This window comes from Podarcis erhardii (assembly GCF_964252035.2).
Source record: "Podarcis erhardii genome assembly, chromosome: 12".
NCBI classification, from domain to species: domain Eukaryota; kingdom Metazoa; phylum Chordata; class Lepidosauria; order Squamata; family Lacertidae; genus Podarcis; species Podarcis erhardii.
In genome coordinates this window covers 307347-324183 of record NC_138513.1, presented here as the reverse complement: position 1 = coordinate 324183, position 16837 = coordinate 307347, and the positions used below count along the sequence as shown (strand labels likewise).

Genomic DNA, 16837 nt, shown 5'->3' with positions numbered 1-16837 from the left:
GTGGTGGGCTCTCCTCGGCACTGGGGATGGGCTGCTCCCCTATCCCGCTATATGGAGGCAGGGCGGGGGGGGGGAGGGGAGGGGAGGGGAGGCACCAGGCGAGCTAAAAATACCCCGGGCAGCAAAGGCATAAACAACCCCGGAGCGGGTAAACACGCTGCGCAGCTGGCAGGGCGCCCCCCCCGGGGGGGGAGGGAGTCACTGGCGGGCCCTCGGCAGCCCCCCCCCCAGAGAGAGAGAGAGAGAGAGAGAGGGGGGGGGCCCCTCCTTGTCAAGGGGCCCTCCGGGGGGGGGGCAGGACCCACTCTGGCTCTGCCCCTCGGCTCCCTCGGCCCAGAAGCCCGCCGCCCCCCCCCGGCCCCGCTCCGCCCCCCGAAGCCCCCCCTCCCCCGCATCCACAGCAGCGGCAGCAGCAGCAGCGGGCGAGGGGCCGGACCTGGCTTCCTCGGGCCTCCTCCGCCCGCCTCGGGCTCCGCCTGCCGCCATCTCGGCGCGCGGCCCGGGGAGGCTCCTCCGGGGCTCGGCGGGGGGGGAGCTGGGGGCCCGCCGGAGCGGCGGCCTCGGGGCAGCGGCGGGGGCGGCGGCGTCTCCTCCTCCCGGGCGGGCCGCGGCCTGGCCTGGGCGGGCGGGCATGGCTCGCTCCCTCCCCCCGCCGCGCGTGGCTCCGCCCCCCGACGCCAGCCCCGCCCCCTCGCTCTCTCCCCGCCGCGCGTGGCTCCGCCCCCCGCCGCCAGCCCCGCCCCCTCGCTCTCTCCCCGCCGCGCGTGGCTCCGCCCCCCGCCGCCAGCCCCGCCCCCTCGCTCTCTCCCCGCCGCGCGTGGCTCCGCCCCCCGCCGCCAGCCCCGCCCCCTCTCTCTCTCCCCCCCTCTCGCTCTCGCGCGGGGCATTGTGGGCCGGCGAGGTTGGCGGCGGTTCCAAGATGGCGGCGGCGGCGGCGGCGGGGCTCCTGTGAGGGAGGAGCGGGCGGACGGGGGACGCGGCGCCCGCTGCCGCCATGTTGGCGCGGCTGCTGCTGCTGCAGCTCCCGCGGGCGGGGCGGGGCGGCGGGGGCGCGCCCTTCTGCTGCTGGCGGGCCCCGGGGCGGGCGGCCCAGAGAGGGCCCTGCCGGGCCGTGCTCGTTGCCAGGTAACCCTCGCCCGCGCGGGGCAGGCCGGGAGCGCCGAGCCGGAGCCGCCTGGGCCGGGCTGCTTGCCTTCCTCCGGCGCCGGCTAGTGGGGGGGGGCAGATTCCCCAAGGGGGCGGGGAGACAGCAAGCGGCCCCCCCCGCCAAGCAGCCCCGCGCATGCGCGAAGCGAGGAGCCAGCAGTCCCCGGCCTCCACCTTCCCCCCCAGCTCCTCCCAGAGGCCCTTGGCAGGTGCAAGAGCTGCTCGCAATTTCAGACGTGTAAAAACATTGAAAAGAGAATTGCAAGGAACACGAAGCTAAAGAAATCAAAACACACCAACTCTCCCCCTTCTTCCAGATAGGCTTCCTGAAAAGGCCTGGCAGAATAGAAAGATACTTGTCCCCTGGTTGAATATTTTTTAGCCTTTGCTTCCATCTAAGATCTCTGGGTGGCAAATGGAGGAGGGCTTCCCATCTGGAGTCTTCCTGGCTAGGGGCTGTCTAGGCCTAACTAAGCCATCCTGGTCCAGTTGCAGGCTCCCAAAGCAGAGAAAAGGACATGCCGCAGGCAGGCTTCCGCAGAGAGACTTGTTTCGTGAACGAAGGCAATATGTCAAAACAAAACAAATTCCTTCCAGTAGCACCTTCCAGTAGCACCAGAAGGCAATATGGTTACAGATGGGTAGCCATGTTGGTCTGCCATAGTCAAAACAAAATAAAAAAATTCCTTCCAGTAGCACCTTAAAGACCAACTAAGTTAGTTCTTGGTATGAGCTTTCATGTGCATGCACACTTCTTCAGATACACAGATACATTGTTTATCTGAAGAAGTGTGCATGCACACGAAAGCTCATACCAAGAACTAACTTAGTTGGTCTTTAAGGTGCTACTGGAAGGCAATCTGGTTCAGCAGGAGGCTTTTTCTGTGAGATCAGCAGCTACTGTCACTTCCAGTTAACAAATGAGAGGCAGAAAGAAGCTTCACTGAGGCTGAATAAGGGGGTTGCATCCAGGGTTCCTACAAGCAGCCCAAAGGCCTTTGTGAACCAGTCTGACTTTCCCTGCCCTTGTAGTCCCAGGTTTGGTGGACTCAGCCAGGCCACCTCTGGAGGAGAAAGTGTGGTCCTGGGGACGGAGAGCAATGGTCTTGCCAGGGATTCCCTAAGTGTCCTGGGGTGAGTTGTGCCAATGACCCCTCAGCTTCATTTTCTCACCTGGGAATAACAATATCTTGTAGAGTTATTAGGATTACATTTTTCTGATCTCTATGACATTCAGGGGATCGTGCGGTCTTTGGAAGGAAACTTCTCTTGTCAGTCAAAAGCCCTACCTAGCAGTGTCTTCTTCAGCCATTGACCTGAATTGAGATGATTGGCTTTCTTTTCCTCCTCTCCTCGCAGGTACTCGGGCAGCCATGCCAGGTTCTCATGCTTCCTGCGGGCTCCCAACCGCTTGGCCAAGCCAGTCCCAGCCATGCTGCTGCTCTTGCCCCGCAGCCTCCTCCCACTGGGCCGGGTGGCTGCCTTCTTGGCAGGGCCAGCCTTGTTGGGACTGGGGGCGGGCTTCAGGCGGGCCTTCTGCCAGGAGGTCCAAAGGATTGAGGTGGTGTGTGTCCCCCCACCTGTGGAGAAGGAGCCAGACTTTAACTGGGCCATATTCTGGAAGTTCCTGCGCCCACAGCTGCTGGCACTGATCGCAGCAGTCTTGGTGAGAGCCCCTTCCTCTTCTCCCATTGATGGGGGGGGGTGGCCAGTTGTGTCCTGTGCAGATGATGGGGAAGGGTGTGGTCAAATTTTGGAGTGTGTGCACACGTGCCCAGACCAACAAGCACACCTGTGCAAAGGCTGACAAAGTCAGAAGGAAACGAAGCCCAAAGAAAGGTGTGTAATGCGGGAAGGAGCAGAAAACCCCAGCCTGACGGTTTGGACTAGAGGGTGAAATAACCACAGGCACAGATTGTGTAGTGTGACATTTCTGATTCCAGCTGCCTTTCCTCACCTTGCTTTCCCCCCTGCCTTCAGTTTGCCTTGGGAGCCGCAATGCTCAACATCCAGATCCCACTGCTGCTGGGCAAGATGGTGAATGTGGTAGCGCAGCACATGCGTGTGGCCGATTATCTCCGTGTGGCGCGTCGACCTGCCCTGCGCCTGTTGAGCGTCTATGGCCTCCAGGTGGGTGCTAGAGAGGATCTTTCTGGGAAGCGGCTGTTTGGCCCCAAGCTCAAGTGCATTTGGGGTCCTCGGGGTGGATTTGTGTGGGGAGGAGATGAGGGGACTGATGTGCATATAAACAACCAGGAGTCTTGTGGCACCTTAGAGACTAGCACATTGTGCATAGGTTTTCATGGACTCAAGCCCTCTTCTTCACATGCATGAAGCGAAATCCTAGCAGGTATGTAAGGGATAAATTACAGTGGTGCCTCGCAAGACGAAAAGAATCCGTTCCGCGATTCTCTTCATCTAGCGGTTTTTTCGTCTTGCGAAGCAAGCCCATTGACAGCTTAGCGGATTAGCGCTATTAGCGGTCTAGTGGCTTTTAGCGATCAGCTGCTAAGCGGCTTATCAGCAGATCAGCTGTTAAGCGGCTTATCAGCTTAGGAAAAGGGGGGGGGGAAGCGAAAAAAACCCCGCGGGAACTCGCAAGATTTTTTCGTCTTGCGAAGCAACCCCATAGAGAAATTCGTTTAGCGAAGTGCCTCCAAAACAGAAAACCCTTTCGTCTAGCAGGTTTTCAGTCTTGCGATGCGTTCGTCTTGCAGGGCACCACTGTATAAGGTAAGAGCTGAGTGACAGTGAGATGCAAAAGGTGCAGGTAGTGATAATTAGAACTTAGATGTATGTTAATTTTGACTTTGCATTGCCAAGTCAAAGGGCAGAGAACCATTCACAAGAAACCCCCATAGACACAACACAGATAGTCTGGCACCGGTCAAGCTGTTTAATTTCATTTATTCATTCTCTCACCCTTCAGCCTAATGTCCCAGGGCAGGTTATAACATAAAACACATTAAAACAGTTTAAAACATTTTACAATCACCAAAGGAGGTGGGTCCTAAGAATATTCACCTCAAGTGTCAAAATCCAGGGTAAAGAGGTGTGTCTTCAGCATTTGCCAGAAGCTGTATGATGAAGGTACCAGACACATCTCTGGGAACGTAGTTTCACAGTTTAGGGGCTGTCACAAAGAAGGCATTCTCCTCCTTGCCACCCCCCTCAATCCTCTGAGGTTGGGGGATCCCTCTCTGGATCTCTGCACCCAGAAGGGTCAGTAGGGACGTCGGCTGTCTTTCAGATATTTGGGGCCTGAGTCGTTTAGCTCTTTAAACACTAAAAGCTAATTAACAGCTATAGCATGTTAAAAATCATTTGTCTTGGTTTTGCACTCAAGTGATGTTGTGCATCTCATCCCACCCCCTTCTACAATTTTTCAGGGGTTGATGACCTTTGGGTATATCCTGCTTCTCTCCTGGATTGGGGAGAAGGTGGCCAATAGGATGCGCAAGCAGCTTTTTTCTTCCTTCCTCAGGTAACTGGCCTGGGGGTGGGGGGAGGGTTGCAGGGTGGGGTGGGAGGGTGAAAGAGAGAGAGAGAAGGCTGGAACTTGAGATACATCCAGGGGCTTGAGCTCTTCAAAATAAGAGAAGTGACTTGCCGCCCTCTTCCCTAAGGCAGGAGGTGGCCTTCTTTGATGCCAACCAGACGGGGCAGCTGGTGAATCGCCTGACCACGGACATCCAGGAGTTCAAGTCCTCCTTCAAGCTTGTCATCTCTCAGGTGTGGGGACTGGGCTGGTTCAAAGCTGGGCTTGGATTTCCCGGGACAGGGTTGGGGGGGGGGACTTGAACAATGCATGAGATGTTTTCCGTGGGGAGGTGAGTCTGGTGTGGGGCCAAGGGCTCTTTCCTTAATGGCATGTTTCTGTCTTCTCCCCCGTCCCCACCCGCTCCTTAGGGCTTGCGCAGCCTCACCCAGACTGTGGGCTGCTTTGTGACTCTCTACTTGATCTCACCCAAGCTGACGGGAATGCTGGTGGTGGTGATGCCCATTTTGGTGGGGGCCGGGGCCTACATTGGTGGCTCTCTGCGCAGGCTTTCACGCAAAGCCCAAGAACAGGTAAGAGAGGCGCTGCCAGTGTGCAGTGTGGATACTGAAGCCCCACCCAGGCCATTGAAAACCCCCGCAAGTCCCCCCCCCCAATACTTTCTGGTCTGTGACTGAGCTCCTTTATTCTCCATCACGACTTTCTAGAATTCTGCTTTATGTCGTTCCTTCTTTTTTGCTGGATTCAGCCAGTTATTCTAGGTGAATGAGCTGCTTTTGTGTGCTGCCCGCCCCCACCCCCTCTACCAACCTCAGAGTGGCAGACTGGAGCTATGGCGGTTATTTGCAAACGAGAGCGTTCTGCTCTCCCCATGTCAGCAAATCATCCTGCCTGCCCCACATTGTCATGGGCTCTTTTCTGGAGTAGCTCCTGCCTTTCCCTCCCTCTGTCCCATTTTAAAAATTCATTCCTTTGTAAAGTGTCTTTTCCTTACAGTGCATCTGACTGGAACTGATTCCCGGAGTTAGCCAAGCCAGGATCCTCCAGGTTTGCCCCTGGAGCTTGCTGACCCCCCACAGTGACTTCTGCTTCTTTCTTGACTGCAGGTGGCCAAGGCCACAGCAGTGGCCGATGAGGCTTTGGGCAACGTCCGGACGGTGCGGGCCTTTGCCATGGAACCCAAAGAGCTCCAGTGAGTCCCTCCTCTCCTGGACTGGAAGTGGCCGGCTTCAAGATCACCACTCCCTCAAAATCCCTGGGGGGAACCCAATATGTTGGTAGTCCTCCCTACTCCCACCCCAAGGTGGGGAATACAGATCAGCTAGTTGCTCCCTTTCCTTCTGTGTGAGAGCCCTGAGTGAGGCATATAGCCATCCCATAACTTCTTTAGTCCTCTTCTGCTGGCACTGTGCAGGTCTTCCAGTCTTCTCCCGAAACTGCTGGCCTGAGCTGCTTTCTCTGTCCCTTGCAGGCAGTATGGAGCAGAGGTGGATCAAGCTAGTCACCTCAACATGAAGCTGGGGCTGGGCATTGCCTTCTTCCAGGGGCTCTCCAACGTGGCCCTGAACTGTGAGTGGTGCTGGGGGGGCCACTGATGAATCTTTGGGCTGTGACTTCATTGTGACGCTGCGGTTCTCTCTGTTGCTCTGCCCTTTCTGGGACAGCATGGTGGTTGCTGGAGCAAATGCACTTTAAACCTCATATGTTCTGAGAACATGCAGTTGCCCACTCGATAAAAATGCACTCCTCCCTCCCTCCCTCCCCCCCTTTTCATAAGTTTTCCTAACACAGCTTTTGCTAACCTGGTGCCCTCCAGATGGCTTGGACTGATGGGATTTGTACTTCAAAATATCTGGAGAGCACCAAGTGGGCAAAGGCTGCCTCAACCGTCCCACCACCTCCATCTGCTGCCACCTTGTTTTCTCCCCCAGGTATTGTGCTAGGTACCATCTTTGTAGGCGGCACCCTCCTGGCTGGGGAAGAGATGACGCCAGGCGACCTCATGTCCTTCTTGGTGTCCTCGCAGACTGTGCAAAGGTAAGGCCCTAGCAGGCCTCCCATGCGCCCCAGTGGCTGATCAGAGACTCCCCCCCCCCCGCCATGTGCTCCGTCCTTTGCCCTGACAAACTCCCAACTTGTGTTCCTCTAGGTCCCTGGCCAGCATGTCCATCCTGTTTGGGCAGGTACGTGGGGGGAGGCTGCAGGGTGTGGAGGGCATACAGGGGCCTCCCCCTTCCCCACAATAACTGGACACAAGCTAAAATGCACCCAAGCTTTGTGAAAGGTGGTGGAGTAGTTCATGTGGATGTGGCCAAAGCCGCCATGTTCCTGGCAGCTGAGCATGGAGGGGACTGGGTTCCCCGAGAAGCCTTCTCCTCGCAACCTGTGGCTGTTCATCTCCTCCAGGTGGTGCGGGGGATGAGCGCTGGGGCCCGCGTGTTTGAATACATGACTTTTCCACCAGAGACCGCGGTCTGTGAGAAAGAGCAGCTTGCCTGCAGCATGCTGAGCGGGCGCATTGAGTTCCATGATGTCTCCTTCAGGTGAGACCCGGCTGTAGGAGGTGGGTCAGCTGACCTCTCAGGAACGGATGTGCTCTTGTGCACAGGAATGGAAAAAGACAGCACAAAATCTATAGTACACAGACAGACTTGTTTTTCCCTTGTCATTCCAGGCATTTTGTTTATTTTGTAAAAGCTCAGTGGTTGGAGGTTTCTGAATCCCAGGTGCTGGAAACCACAGGAGGGGAGAGGGCTCTTATGCTCAGGTCCTGATTGAGTGTTCCTCACACGCCTCTGGTTGGCCACTGAGAGAACAGCATGCTGGAATAGATGGGCCCCCTTTGGCCTGATGCCTCAGACTCCTCCCAGTCACTCAAAAAATCCCTTCTGAAGCTTACCAGGCATTGTTCAGATGTTATCAGCCACACAAGCAAGCAGCTTGCTAATATTTTTCATTGAGCAAAAGATTCTCAGGGAGCAAACTCCTTTGCCAGATATGAGGCACTGCAGTGGTGAGATGTGATCATCTGCTCCTGCAATACGCTCAGCCCTTCCTGTTCACAGCGCCCCACCCCCCTGCTCTCCTTTCTCCCGGCTCCTCCACCTCAAGGATCCCGCTCGCTTGCCCTGGTGAAGCCTCCCTACTCTGGGATTGGCTCCTGTGCCAACCCTTCCCTCATCTCTTGGTGTCCTTGAATGCCAGTGGGATCAGCCAGTCTCTGGGCTAACCACAGGGCTGGTCCACCTCAAGGCCTGACCTCTTTCTTCTGTTCCCAGCTATCCAACCCGGCTAGGCGCCAAGGTCCTGCAAAACTTTTCCCTCACCATCCCTGCTAACAAGACAGTGGCTATTGTGGGGCCGTCTGGAGGAGGTAAGAGTCTCTCTCTCTCTTCCCTCAGCAGGGCCAGGTCAGCAAAGGCTTTACCACGTTTTGACTTCCCTGCCTGCTGGAGTGGTAGAGTGTGTCTGTGTCTCTTGGTCTTCTCCCGAGATCTCTGTCACTGAGCTCTTAATATCGCCTAAGATGGGACTAGCCATTTGGTCACACCATAATCACGACTCCTTCCTGAAGTGCCTCTAAGGCTCCTTTCCCAGAGTCGGTTGTAAATCCTCTTGTGAGATGCTTCCTCCTCACACATTTCCCACCTTTGATTTGTTCATTGGATTGTTCCTTTGCTAAACCCCACACTTGGTTGAATTTCACATTCCCAGATGGGTCCATCTGTGCCCTGCGTTTCATGAAAACTTGACAACTCGTTCACCATGTGCCGTTTCATTTGAGTAATGGCCAAACACCTCGCTATCCAGACTGAATAGTGCCAGATCCTGGTCTCATGGCAGTCTTCCTATTCCTGCCCTCAAGTGCCAGCAAAGCTGTGTGTGTGTGTGTGTGTGTGTGTGTGTGTGTGTGTGTGTGGTGCACACGCTCTGCATGGCCTGGGGGGAAGGAGCATTTGGTGCCTTCTCTTTCTTCTGCCCAGGGAAGTCTACTGTGGCAGCCCTTTTGGAGCGGTTCTATGAGCCCACGGAGGGCGCAATCTTTCTGGATGGCCGTGATATCTGCACTCTTGATCCCACCTGGCTCCGTGGGGAAATCATTGGCTTCATTAACCAGGTGAGAAATGTGGCTGAAGAGTGGAGTGGAGGAGTGGAGAAATTGCTGGCAGAAGACTGAAAGCAGTGGAGTATTTTCCTAAGATGAAAAAAGAAGGCAAACAGAAGGGGATGCTGCATGCAGTCACAGATCACGGGGAGAGAGGACGTAGCTTTCATTTTCCCCAGACCACTAGAACATTGAACCTGATTAGCAGAGAACCATAAGAAAGAGATTCTTTCTTTTAGTGGCATGCAATTAATGTATGGAATTGAGTGTCACAGGCTGGTGTGATGGCCACCAACCTAGATCTTTTTTTTAAAAAGGGTTGGTTTCTTTTTCATAGGATAGGTTTTTATTTGACTGTTGATTGTGATAGCTGAAGATTTATTTATTTATTCATTGCATTTCAGAATTCATAGACAACTGTGTATTCAGAGCATACCAGAGTGAATTTGTGCATTCAGAGAATACCAGGATGCAGAAACTGAATATAAAACATAGTATAGATAATAAAACCGTATTAAAACAACAACAAGGATTGAAAGCTGTGGGAATGGGACCTCCCTGCTCAGCAGCAGCTACCAGCATGTGGTGGGGATGGCTGCCTCTGCTGTGCAGTCTGCTTAGGGGCTCCCCGCACCAACTGGTGGTCATGGGAGACATGGGAGTAGCTGCCCACATCCACCACCAGCCTGCTGCAGCAAGGCAGTACTGGTGGTCTTAAAGAAGATGTCTTGGGCTGGAGTAAGAACATGAATGATCTCACTGGAAGAACTTCTAGGGAGAGGTAGGAGGTGCTGGTGTTTTTGCTGAGGCGACAACAGCAGCAGGTGTGGGAGATGTTTTCCTTGGGCTCAAGCTTCTCCCTGTGTCTTGAGGCCTCACTCCTTCTCTTCCTCCTGCCCCAGGAGCCTGTGCTGTTCAGCACAAGCATCATGGAGAACATCCGCTTCGGCAAGCCTTGCGCATCGGATGCCGAGATCTACGCCGCTGCTCGCCTCGCCAATGCGGATGAATTCATCCGCAGCTTCCCAGACGGCTACAACACTGTTGTGGGTGAGTCAAAGCAAAGGAGTGGGGTGGGTGGCAGGCTGGGTAACGTGACTGCGACTAGAGGTGTGTTGTTAGACAAATCTCTCCCTGCCTTCCCACAGCAGAGGTGTTAAGCTAACGGTTTGTGGTAGGAACCTACTATAATTAGGAAAAGGGGAGTCTGTGACCACTTAATCCTCTCTCAAAGGAGCTAAGTAAGGGTTAGACACTCTCAGAACAAAACTAGAACTTATTGGTTTACACTCAGTAAGGTTCTAGCTTTGTGGTTACTTTTCTGAAAGGCACAACACTTTGTTTCAAACAAACACTCTTTACAAATATATTTTAGATCTTCCATAATTTCATGCTGCAAATCTGTCACTGGGCAGTTAAATTATTTGTAGGACGGCCGTTGTCTTACATTACCTGGAGAAGACTCCTAGCCCCTTCTGGAATCCTAACCTTCCCCTTGGTAGATGGAACCTTCTTTGCCCACAGACAATCCCTATCTTTCTCTGCCTGCCCATTCACTCTGACAGACAGACCTTTCTGAGTCTATTCAAATAGCCAGAGACACCTTTCCACCCACCCAGACAGAAAGTCCCTCTCTCTAATCCCAGGTACCTGTCTAATCCACAGGCAGTTCCTGTCTGGCTCTTAAACTGATGGCATTTTAAAAAAATTCTACTCTCCCTGATTGATGGATCTACTTGCCAGCTTCCGCCATAGGGTGGGCATCAAGGTTTTGAGAAAATGTTTGTGGAGTGGGGCGAGTCCTGATTTGGATTCTCTTAAACATGGCAACCTCTCCTGGTTGTTCCACAGACTCCTCCTACTCCTCTTCCTTCTTGCATCTTTTTTTCTGAACTCAGGCTGCAGTTCCCCTCCAGCCTCGGCACAAGGCAGATTTTGTTGTGCTTTATTCCATTTTTTTTAAAAAAAAGTTCAGCTAAATGACTGGTTCCTGCTCTAAGTGGGTTCACAAACACCTCTAGAAGATGAGGTAGAGGTATTGGAAGTGGCATCCTCAGGGCAACACATTCTGGGGTTATTTTGTGGCAATTATTTTCATATCTGTAGATTTCTAGCTGCCAGATTTGGTGTCACTTGGTGCCAGATTCAGGCCTTGGCCACGAGGTTTTCCCATGATGCTACAACCTCCTATGGGATGGAGAGGGGCACTTCTGCATACCCCCCTCCCTGTCCTGGGTAGTGGGCTGTGGAGAGGAAACAGAGGGGCCCCGTCAAGAGGACACGCTTGGTTGTGCTGGCGGCTGTCTGCTTCCCCTTCATCTCTCCCCTCTGCGTTCTCTCTCCCATCCCAGGTGAGCGTGGGGTGACCTTGTCTGGCGGGCAGAAGCAGCGAGTGGCCATTGCCCGGGCCCTCATCAAGAACCCCAAAGTGCTGATCTTGGATGAGGCCACGAGCGCCCTGGATGCGGAGTCGGAGCACGTGGTGCAAGAAGCCCTGGACCGGGCAGTGGCCGGCCGCACCGTGCTAGTCATTGCCCATCGTCTCAGCACAGTGAAGGATGCAGACCTCATTGTGGTGCTGTCAAAGGGTCACGTGGCTGAGGTGAGGCAGCAGGGGAGGAAGGCGGCAGGCAGCCTTGTCTTGAGGCCTCTCCCAGCTTGGGAAAGAACGGGGGGGGGCTGCTAATGAGAACTGGATTTGGGGGCACTTTGTGGATTTCAGCATCCTTGGGCCCCAGACCAATGCAGCTGGGCATTCCTAAACCCACTGATTCCTCTAGGCTTACAAAGGTTAATAGATAAATATCTTACCAGTAATTCTGGAACTCATTGCTGCAGGATGTTAATAGCAGAATGCAAACTTCTTCACCTTCACTCAACAGCAGCCTAAACAAGTGGCACAGAGTATGAAACTCTGTAGCCAGAGCCAGATGTGCAGCTCCTTCCACAGTGTGCACTTCAAGCTTTATGCTGCTGGATGGAGAAGGACTGCAGTTGCTCACCTCTCAGCAGACCACGAAGCTGAAGTCTGGCCCCATCCCCTTCCTGGGAAACCCACTTTGTTAGTTTGCTGCCCCCTTCTGGCACCTGCACTTTAAGCAGGCACTGCGCCATCTGTCCCACTGTGGTCTCCTTGGACTGGGAGCAGCTCAGGCCGCTGAGAGGGGCCTTTCCTGTCCCTGCTAAGTGTGAGTGTGTGCTACTTTAGGTACACATACATAGTTATCGAGAACAACAATGTTTGCCAAAAGTGAAGGACAAAGGTGTGCAGAAGTTCTGTGACAGTTTTGTTCAATATTCAGGTGTATACAGAAACAACAACAGAACAAGCCTTCAGACCTGCAGATCTTTCTCAAGTTTGCTGTACCAAAGCAGCACCTATTGGGAGTGGAAACTGATTGAGCCCTAAAGAAATAGAATAAAATTTGCTAATAAATTCTAAAACAGCAATTTCATGCTGGAGTCCCGGTTCATTTATAGAAACATAGACCACTTTTCTGCCTGAAGGCATTTTACAGCAATTTAAATATTACTACAATTAAAGAGGTGAGGATTAAAACAAGTCATAATGAAACAGAGGCAGAACGGGCAAGATTAAAATGCACTAAATGCTTGGTGTAACAAAAATCTCGACTTCCATGCTAGAGGACATGATAGAAGGGGCCAATCTAAGCTCCTCTTATTCTTTGTAGGAGAATGGTGCTTGTGTTGTATTGACTGGTAGGCTCTATGCAGCTCTTGGCACTTCTGTTGACTTTGGGGGACTGGAAAGTGCTGCTCTTGTTTCCTGATCTCCCTCTTTCTCTCCTTCCAGTCCGGGACACACACAGATCTACTACGGAAGGGTGGCATCTATGCAGAGTTGATCCGACGCCAAACCAAAGATGGAGTCTGAAGCAGGAAAGCTTGTTTTGTTGCCCTCGAGGAAGTATTACTGCCTGATCTGCCCCCATTTCACTCAGGAGCTTATTTGGATTCTGATGCAGTCCCAGAATTGGTTTGCAGGGGTGCAGAGGGCCAAGTCAGGAGCCTGTTGCCCTGGAATCTGCCTAGTGTTATAAAATACCCTCCCCCAACTCTGCTTGAGTTCCAGCACTGAACAGAGCTTTATGTAATTTAAACTTGTTTTTCAAATACAGTATTTTTGCATTTGGATGGTGTGTCTGAAGTGTTCTTAACTGCCTCAAAACTTGGGCTTTATGAGGCCTCGTCCTGCCTCCAAGCACTGATTCAGGATGAGGAGGCATCCAGGCCCCTGGTCAGCCACTCTTCATGCTTTCCTGCAGCTGCTGGGTTGCAGCATTTGGGACTTTTTAGCTTAGAGAACAAGTGAGTGAGAAGACACGTGGTAGAAGTTGATAAAATTTTGCACGGCATGGAGAATGGATCCATGTTCCCCCTTCTCTCATTGCACTAGAACCTGTGGGCATGCAGTGGAGCTGAATTTTGGGGAATTCAGGAAATATAAGAAAGTCCTTCTTCACACAGCACATGCTTAAACTTTGGGACTCGTTCCTCCAGGAGGCAGTGGTGGCCACCAACTTGGGTGGCTTTGGGCAAATTCAAGTCCATTTGAAGGCTCCTGGTCAGGATGGCTCTGCTCTGCCTCCACAGTCAGGCAGCTATGGAAACCCCAGGAGGGGAGAGGGTCTGGGGCTCCTGTTCAGCTCGCTGGTTTCCCACAGGCACCCAGTTGGTCACTGGGAGAAGAGGCTACTGGACTAGAGAGGCCATTGGCCTGATCTGGCAGGCTGTTCTCCCATTCTAGTGTCAAGTAGCACACGAGATCACAAGAGAAGGATGACAGCTGTGGGAAGACCCCCATTCCTGGTGCAGGTTGAAGAAACTCCTAACAATGGCTCCTCTTGGTGGTGTCCATCCAGGAAGGTGGCAAGCGCTTGGGAGGCAGATGTCCTGCTCCGGAGGGAGACTTGCCCTGAGACCGGCTCGGAAGCCTTTCTGGCCCCTGTCTTCTTGCGAGCGGCTCCAGAGGCCTCCATGTCCAGCCGGGCCGGGCGGTGTTGTAAACAAAAATTGCCCTTTTCCCTTATGGGGTATCCAAGAGCCTTACATTGTGTTACCTATCGGTAGGAGAAAATAACAGAGGCCAACCAGAGAATATTGAGAAGCAAAGCAACTAGTAAGCCTGATCTTTATTGATCTGTTGCAACAGGGTGCTCCCCTCACACGCAGGAAAGGAGGAGGAACCCAGAACAATGGCGCGCAAGGCCTTATATGGACTTTTGAAATTGCCAGCCCGTAGATCAAGACCAACCCCAGAAGCATCATACATACATCACAAAAAAGTCGGTCTAAAACAGAAATTTGAATGTTTTTCTCCTGTCAATGTTTATCTCCTGTCTGGCAGGTTACTTGATTGGATTGCCTGTCTTTTGTAATAATAAATACTTAGTTCCTGGGCCAGGTCACAGGCTCACACCCTATTCAAACACAGATGTCAGGTCTGCCTCTAGATCCCAGCTCACAGAGGACCAACGCCCGGTGGATATAATATACAAAGTCTTTATTGAAGTTTAGTTTCCATTTCAAGGCTCTGGGCGCGCAGACCCACGTCTCGACGCTAGACCGGCTAAGTCCCCTCTGACTCACTGCTCCTCCCACACCAGTTTAAGATCCTCGCCCGGCTCCACCTCCTACGCTGTTCTTTCCTTCGCTGGGTCTTTCTGCCCTCTGGGGTCTCCTCCTTCCTGGACTCTTCTGACGCTGACCCCCCTTGGTCTTCCCCTTCCTTCCGGCAGGCTTTAGGACCTGGCTCCCTACCCGGGCTCCCTGCTGTGCCGCTCGCCTGTACATTTGAACTTGGTGCGCGCGCCCAGCCGGTAACCTTCCTCCTGACCGTTTCCCCGCTTCCTGATGTGGGCGTGACCAAACCTGACTCCTCTCCTCCCGCTGGTGGTGAGAGCACTGGTCCCAATTCCTGGGACTCCCCCTCCCCACTGCGCTCTGGTGGGGAAGCTGGTCCTGATTTCCAACTGCTGCTCAGGGACTCCCCGCTGGCCCCTTCCTCCTGGGGCTTCCCCCCTGGAACCCCCCTCGCCCTGGCCATCGGCGCTCCCTTCTGTGAGTCCTCCGATTCGCTGGAGAGGCTTGTGGAATAACTCTTTCCACTGTCACTGCCTGCTCCCCCCTCGTACTCCTCCTCCTCACTCTCCATTTGCTCCCCCTCCTGTGTCTCTCCTTCTGAACCCCTGACAACAGACATACCCTTAAGAAAGGATTTGTGAAGGAAAAGACAATGGGGAGGCTTTTCCATTTTCCTTTGACCTTGCAGAGAAAACATTTGCTCAGCTTAGGAATCAAAATGGTTCCAGGTTGGTCTTCCCGTGCTGATCTATGTACGTGCTTGGTTGGTACACTTATAAACGTTGTTGTTGTTTAGTCGTGTCTGCCTCTTCTTGACCCCCTGGACCAGAGCACGCCAGGCACTCCTGTCTTCCACTGCCTCCCGCAGTTTGGTCAAACTCATGCTGGCAGCTTTGATAACACTGCCCCACCATCTCCTCCTCTGTCGGCCCCCTCTCCTTGGGCCCTCCATCTTTCCCAACATCAGGGTCTTTTCCAGGGAGTCTTCTCTTCTCATGAGGTGGCCAAAGAATTGGAGCTTCAGCTTCAGGATCTGTCCTTCCAGTGAGCACTCAGGGCTGATTTCCTTCAGAATGGAGAGGTTGGATCTTCTTGCAGTCCACGGGACTCTCGAGAGTCTCCTCCAGCACCAGAATTCAAAAGCATCAATTCTTCGACGATCAGCCTTCTTGATGGTCCAGCTCTCACTTCCATACATCACTACTGGGAAAACCATGGCTTTAACTATACGGACCTTTGTTGGCAAGGTGATGTCTCTTTTTTAAGATGCTGTCTAGGTTTGCCATCGCCTTTCTCCCAAGGAGCAGGCGTCTTTTAATTTCGTGACTACTGTCACCATCTGCAGTGATCATGGAGCCCAAAAAAGTAAAATCTCTCACTGCCTCCATTTCTTCTTCCCCTTCTATTTGCCAGGAGGTGATGGGACCAGTGGCCATGATCTTCGTTTTTTTGATGTTGAGCTTCAGACCATATTTTGCGCTCTCCTCTTTCACCCTCATTAAAAGGTTCTTTAATTCCTCCTCACTTTCTGCCATCAAAGTTGTATCATCTGCATTTCTGAGGTTGTTGATATTTCTTCCGGCGATCTTAAATCCGGCTTGGGATTCATCCAGCCCAGCCTTTCGCATGATGAATTCTGCATATAAGTTAAATAAGCAGGGAGACAATATACAGCCTTGCCGTACTCCTTTCCCAATTTTGAACCCATCAGTTGTTCCATATCCAGTTCTAACTGTAGCTTCTTGTCCCACACAGAGATTTCTTAGGAGACAGATGAGGTGATCAGGCACTCCCATTTCTTTAAGAACTTGCCATAGTATGTTGTGGTCGACACAGTCAAAGGCTTTTGCATAGTCAATGAAGCAGAAGTAGATGTCTTTCTGGAACTCTCTAGCTTTCTCCATAATCCAGCGCATGTTTGCAATTTGGTCTCTAGTTCCTCTGGCCCTTCGAAATCCAGCTTGCACTTCTGGGAGTTCTCGGTCCACATACTGCTTGAGCCTTCCTTGTAGAATTTTAAGCACAACCTTGCTAGCGTGTGAAATGAGCGCAATTGTGTGGTAGTTGGAGCATTCTTTGGCACTGCCCTTCTTTGGGATTGGGATGTAGACTGATCTCCAATCCTCTGGCCACTGCTGAGTTTTCCAAACTTGCTGGTGTATTGAGTGTAGCACCTTAACAGCATCATCTTTTAGAATTTTAAATAGTTCAGCTGGAATACCATCACTTCCACTGGCCTTGTTATGGGCAAAAAAAATGAGAGGCACAAATACAAGATGGGTGACACCTGGCTTGAGAGCAGTACATGTGAAAAGGATCTAGGAGTCTTGGTTGACCACAAACTTGACATGAGCCAACAGTGTGACGCGGCAGCTAAAAAAGCCAATGCAATTCTGGGCTGCATCAATAGGAGTATTGCATCTAGATCAAGGGAAGTAATAGTGCCACTGTATTCTGCTCTGGTCAGACCTCACCTGGAGTAC

At 52.8% G+C, this 16837-nt stretch overlaps 1 protein-coding gene and 1 long non-coding RNA gene across 2 annotated transcripts; both read left to right on the top strand.

The window, feature by feature from the left end:
- Positions 1 to 979: 979 nt before the first annotated feature.
- ABCB8 (ATP binding cassette subfamily B member 8) lies at positions 980 to 12905 on the top strand. The gene is made up of 16 exons (XM_081834309.1): positions 980 to 1125; positions 2506 to 2812; positions 3127 to 3276; positions 4536 to 4630; positions 4773 to 4878; positions 5056 to 5217; positions 5752 to 5837; positions 6117 to 6214; positions 6577 to 6682; positions 6795 to 6828; positions 7052 to 7188; positions 7924 to 8018; positions 8629 to 8762; positions 9653 to 9800; positions 11102 to 11352; positions 12565 to 12905. The coding sequence occupies exons 1-16, from the start codon at positions 995 to 997 to the stop codon at positions 12643 to 12645; spliced, it is 2121 nt and encodes a 706-aa protein (XP_081690435.1). The 5' UTR covers positions 980 to 994; the 3' UTR covers positions 12646 to 12905.
- LOC309326120 lies at positions 9807 to 10705 on the top strand. Its single transcript, XR_014150174.1, has 2 exons — positions 9807 to 10090; positions 10126 to 10705. It is a non-coding gene; the product is annotated as an uncharacterized lncRNA (long non-coding RNA).
- Positions 12906 to 16837: the final 3932 nt, after the last annotated feature.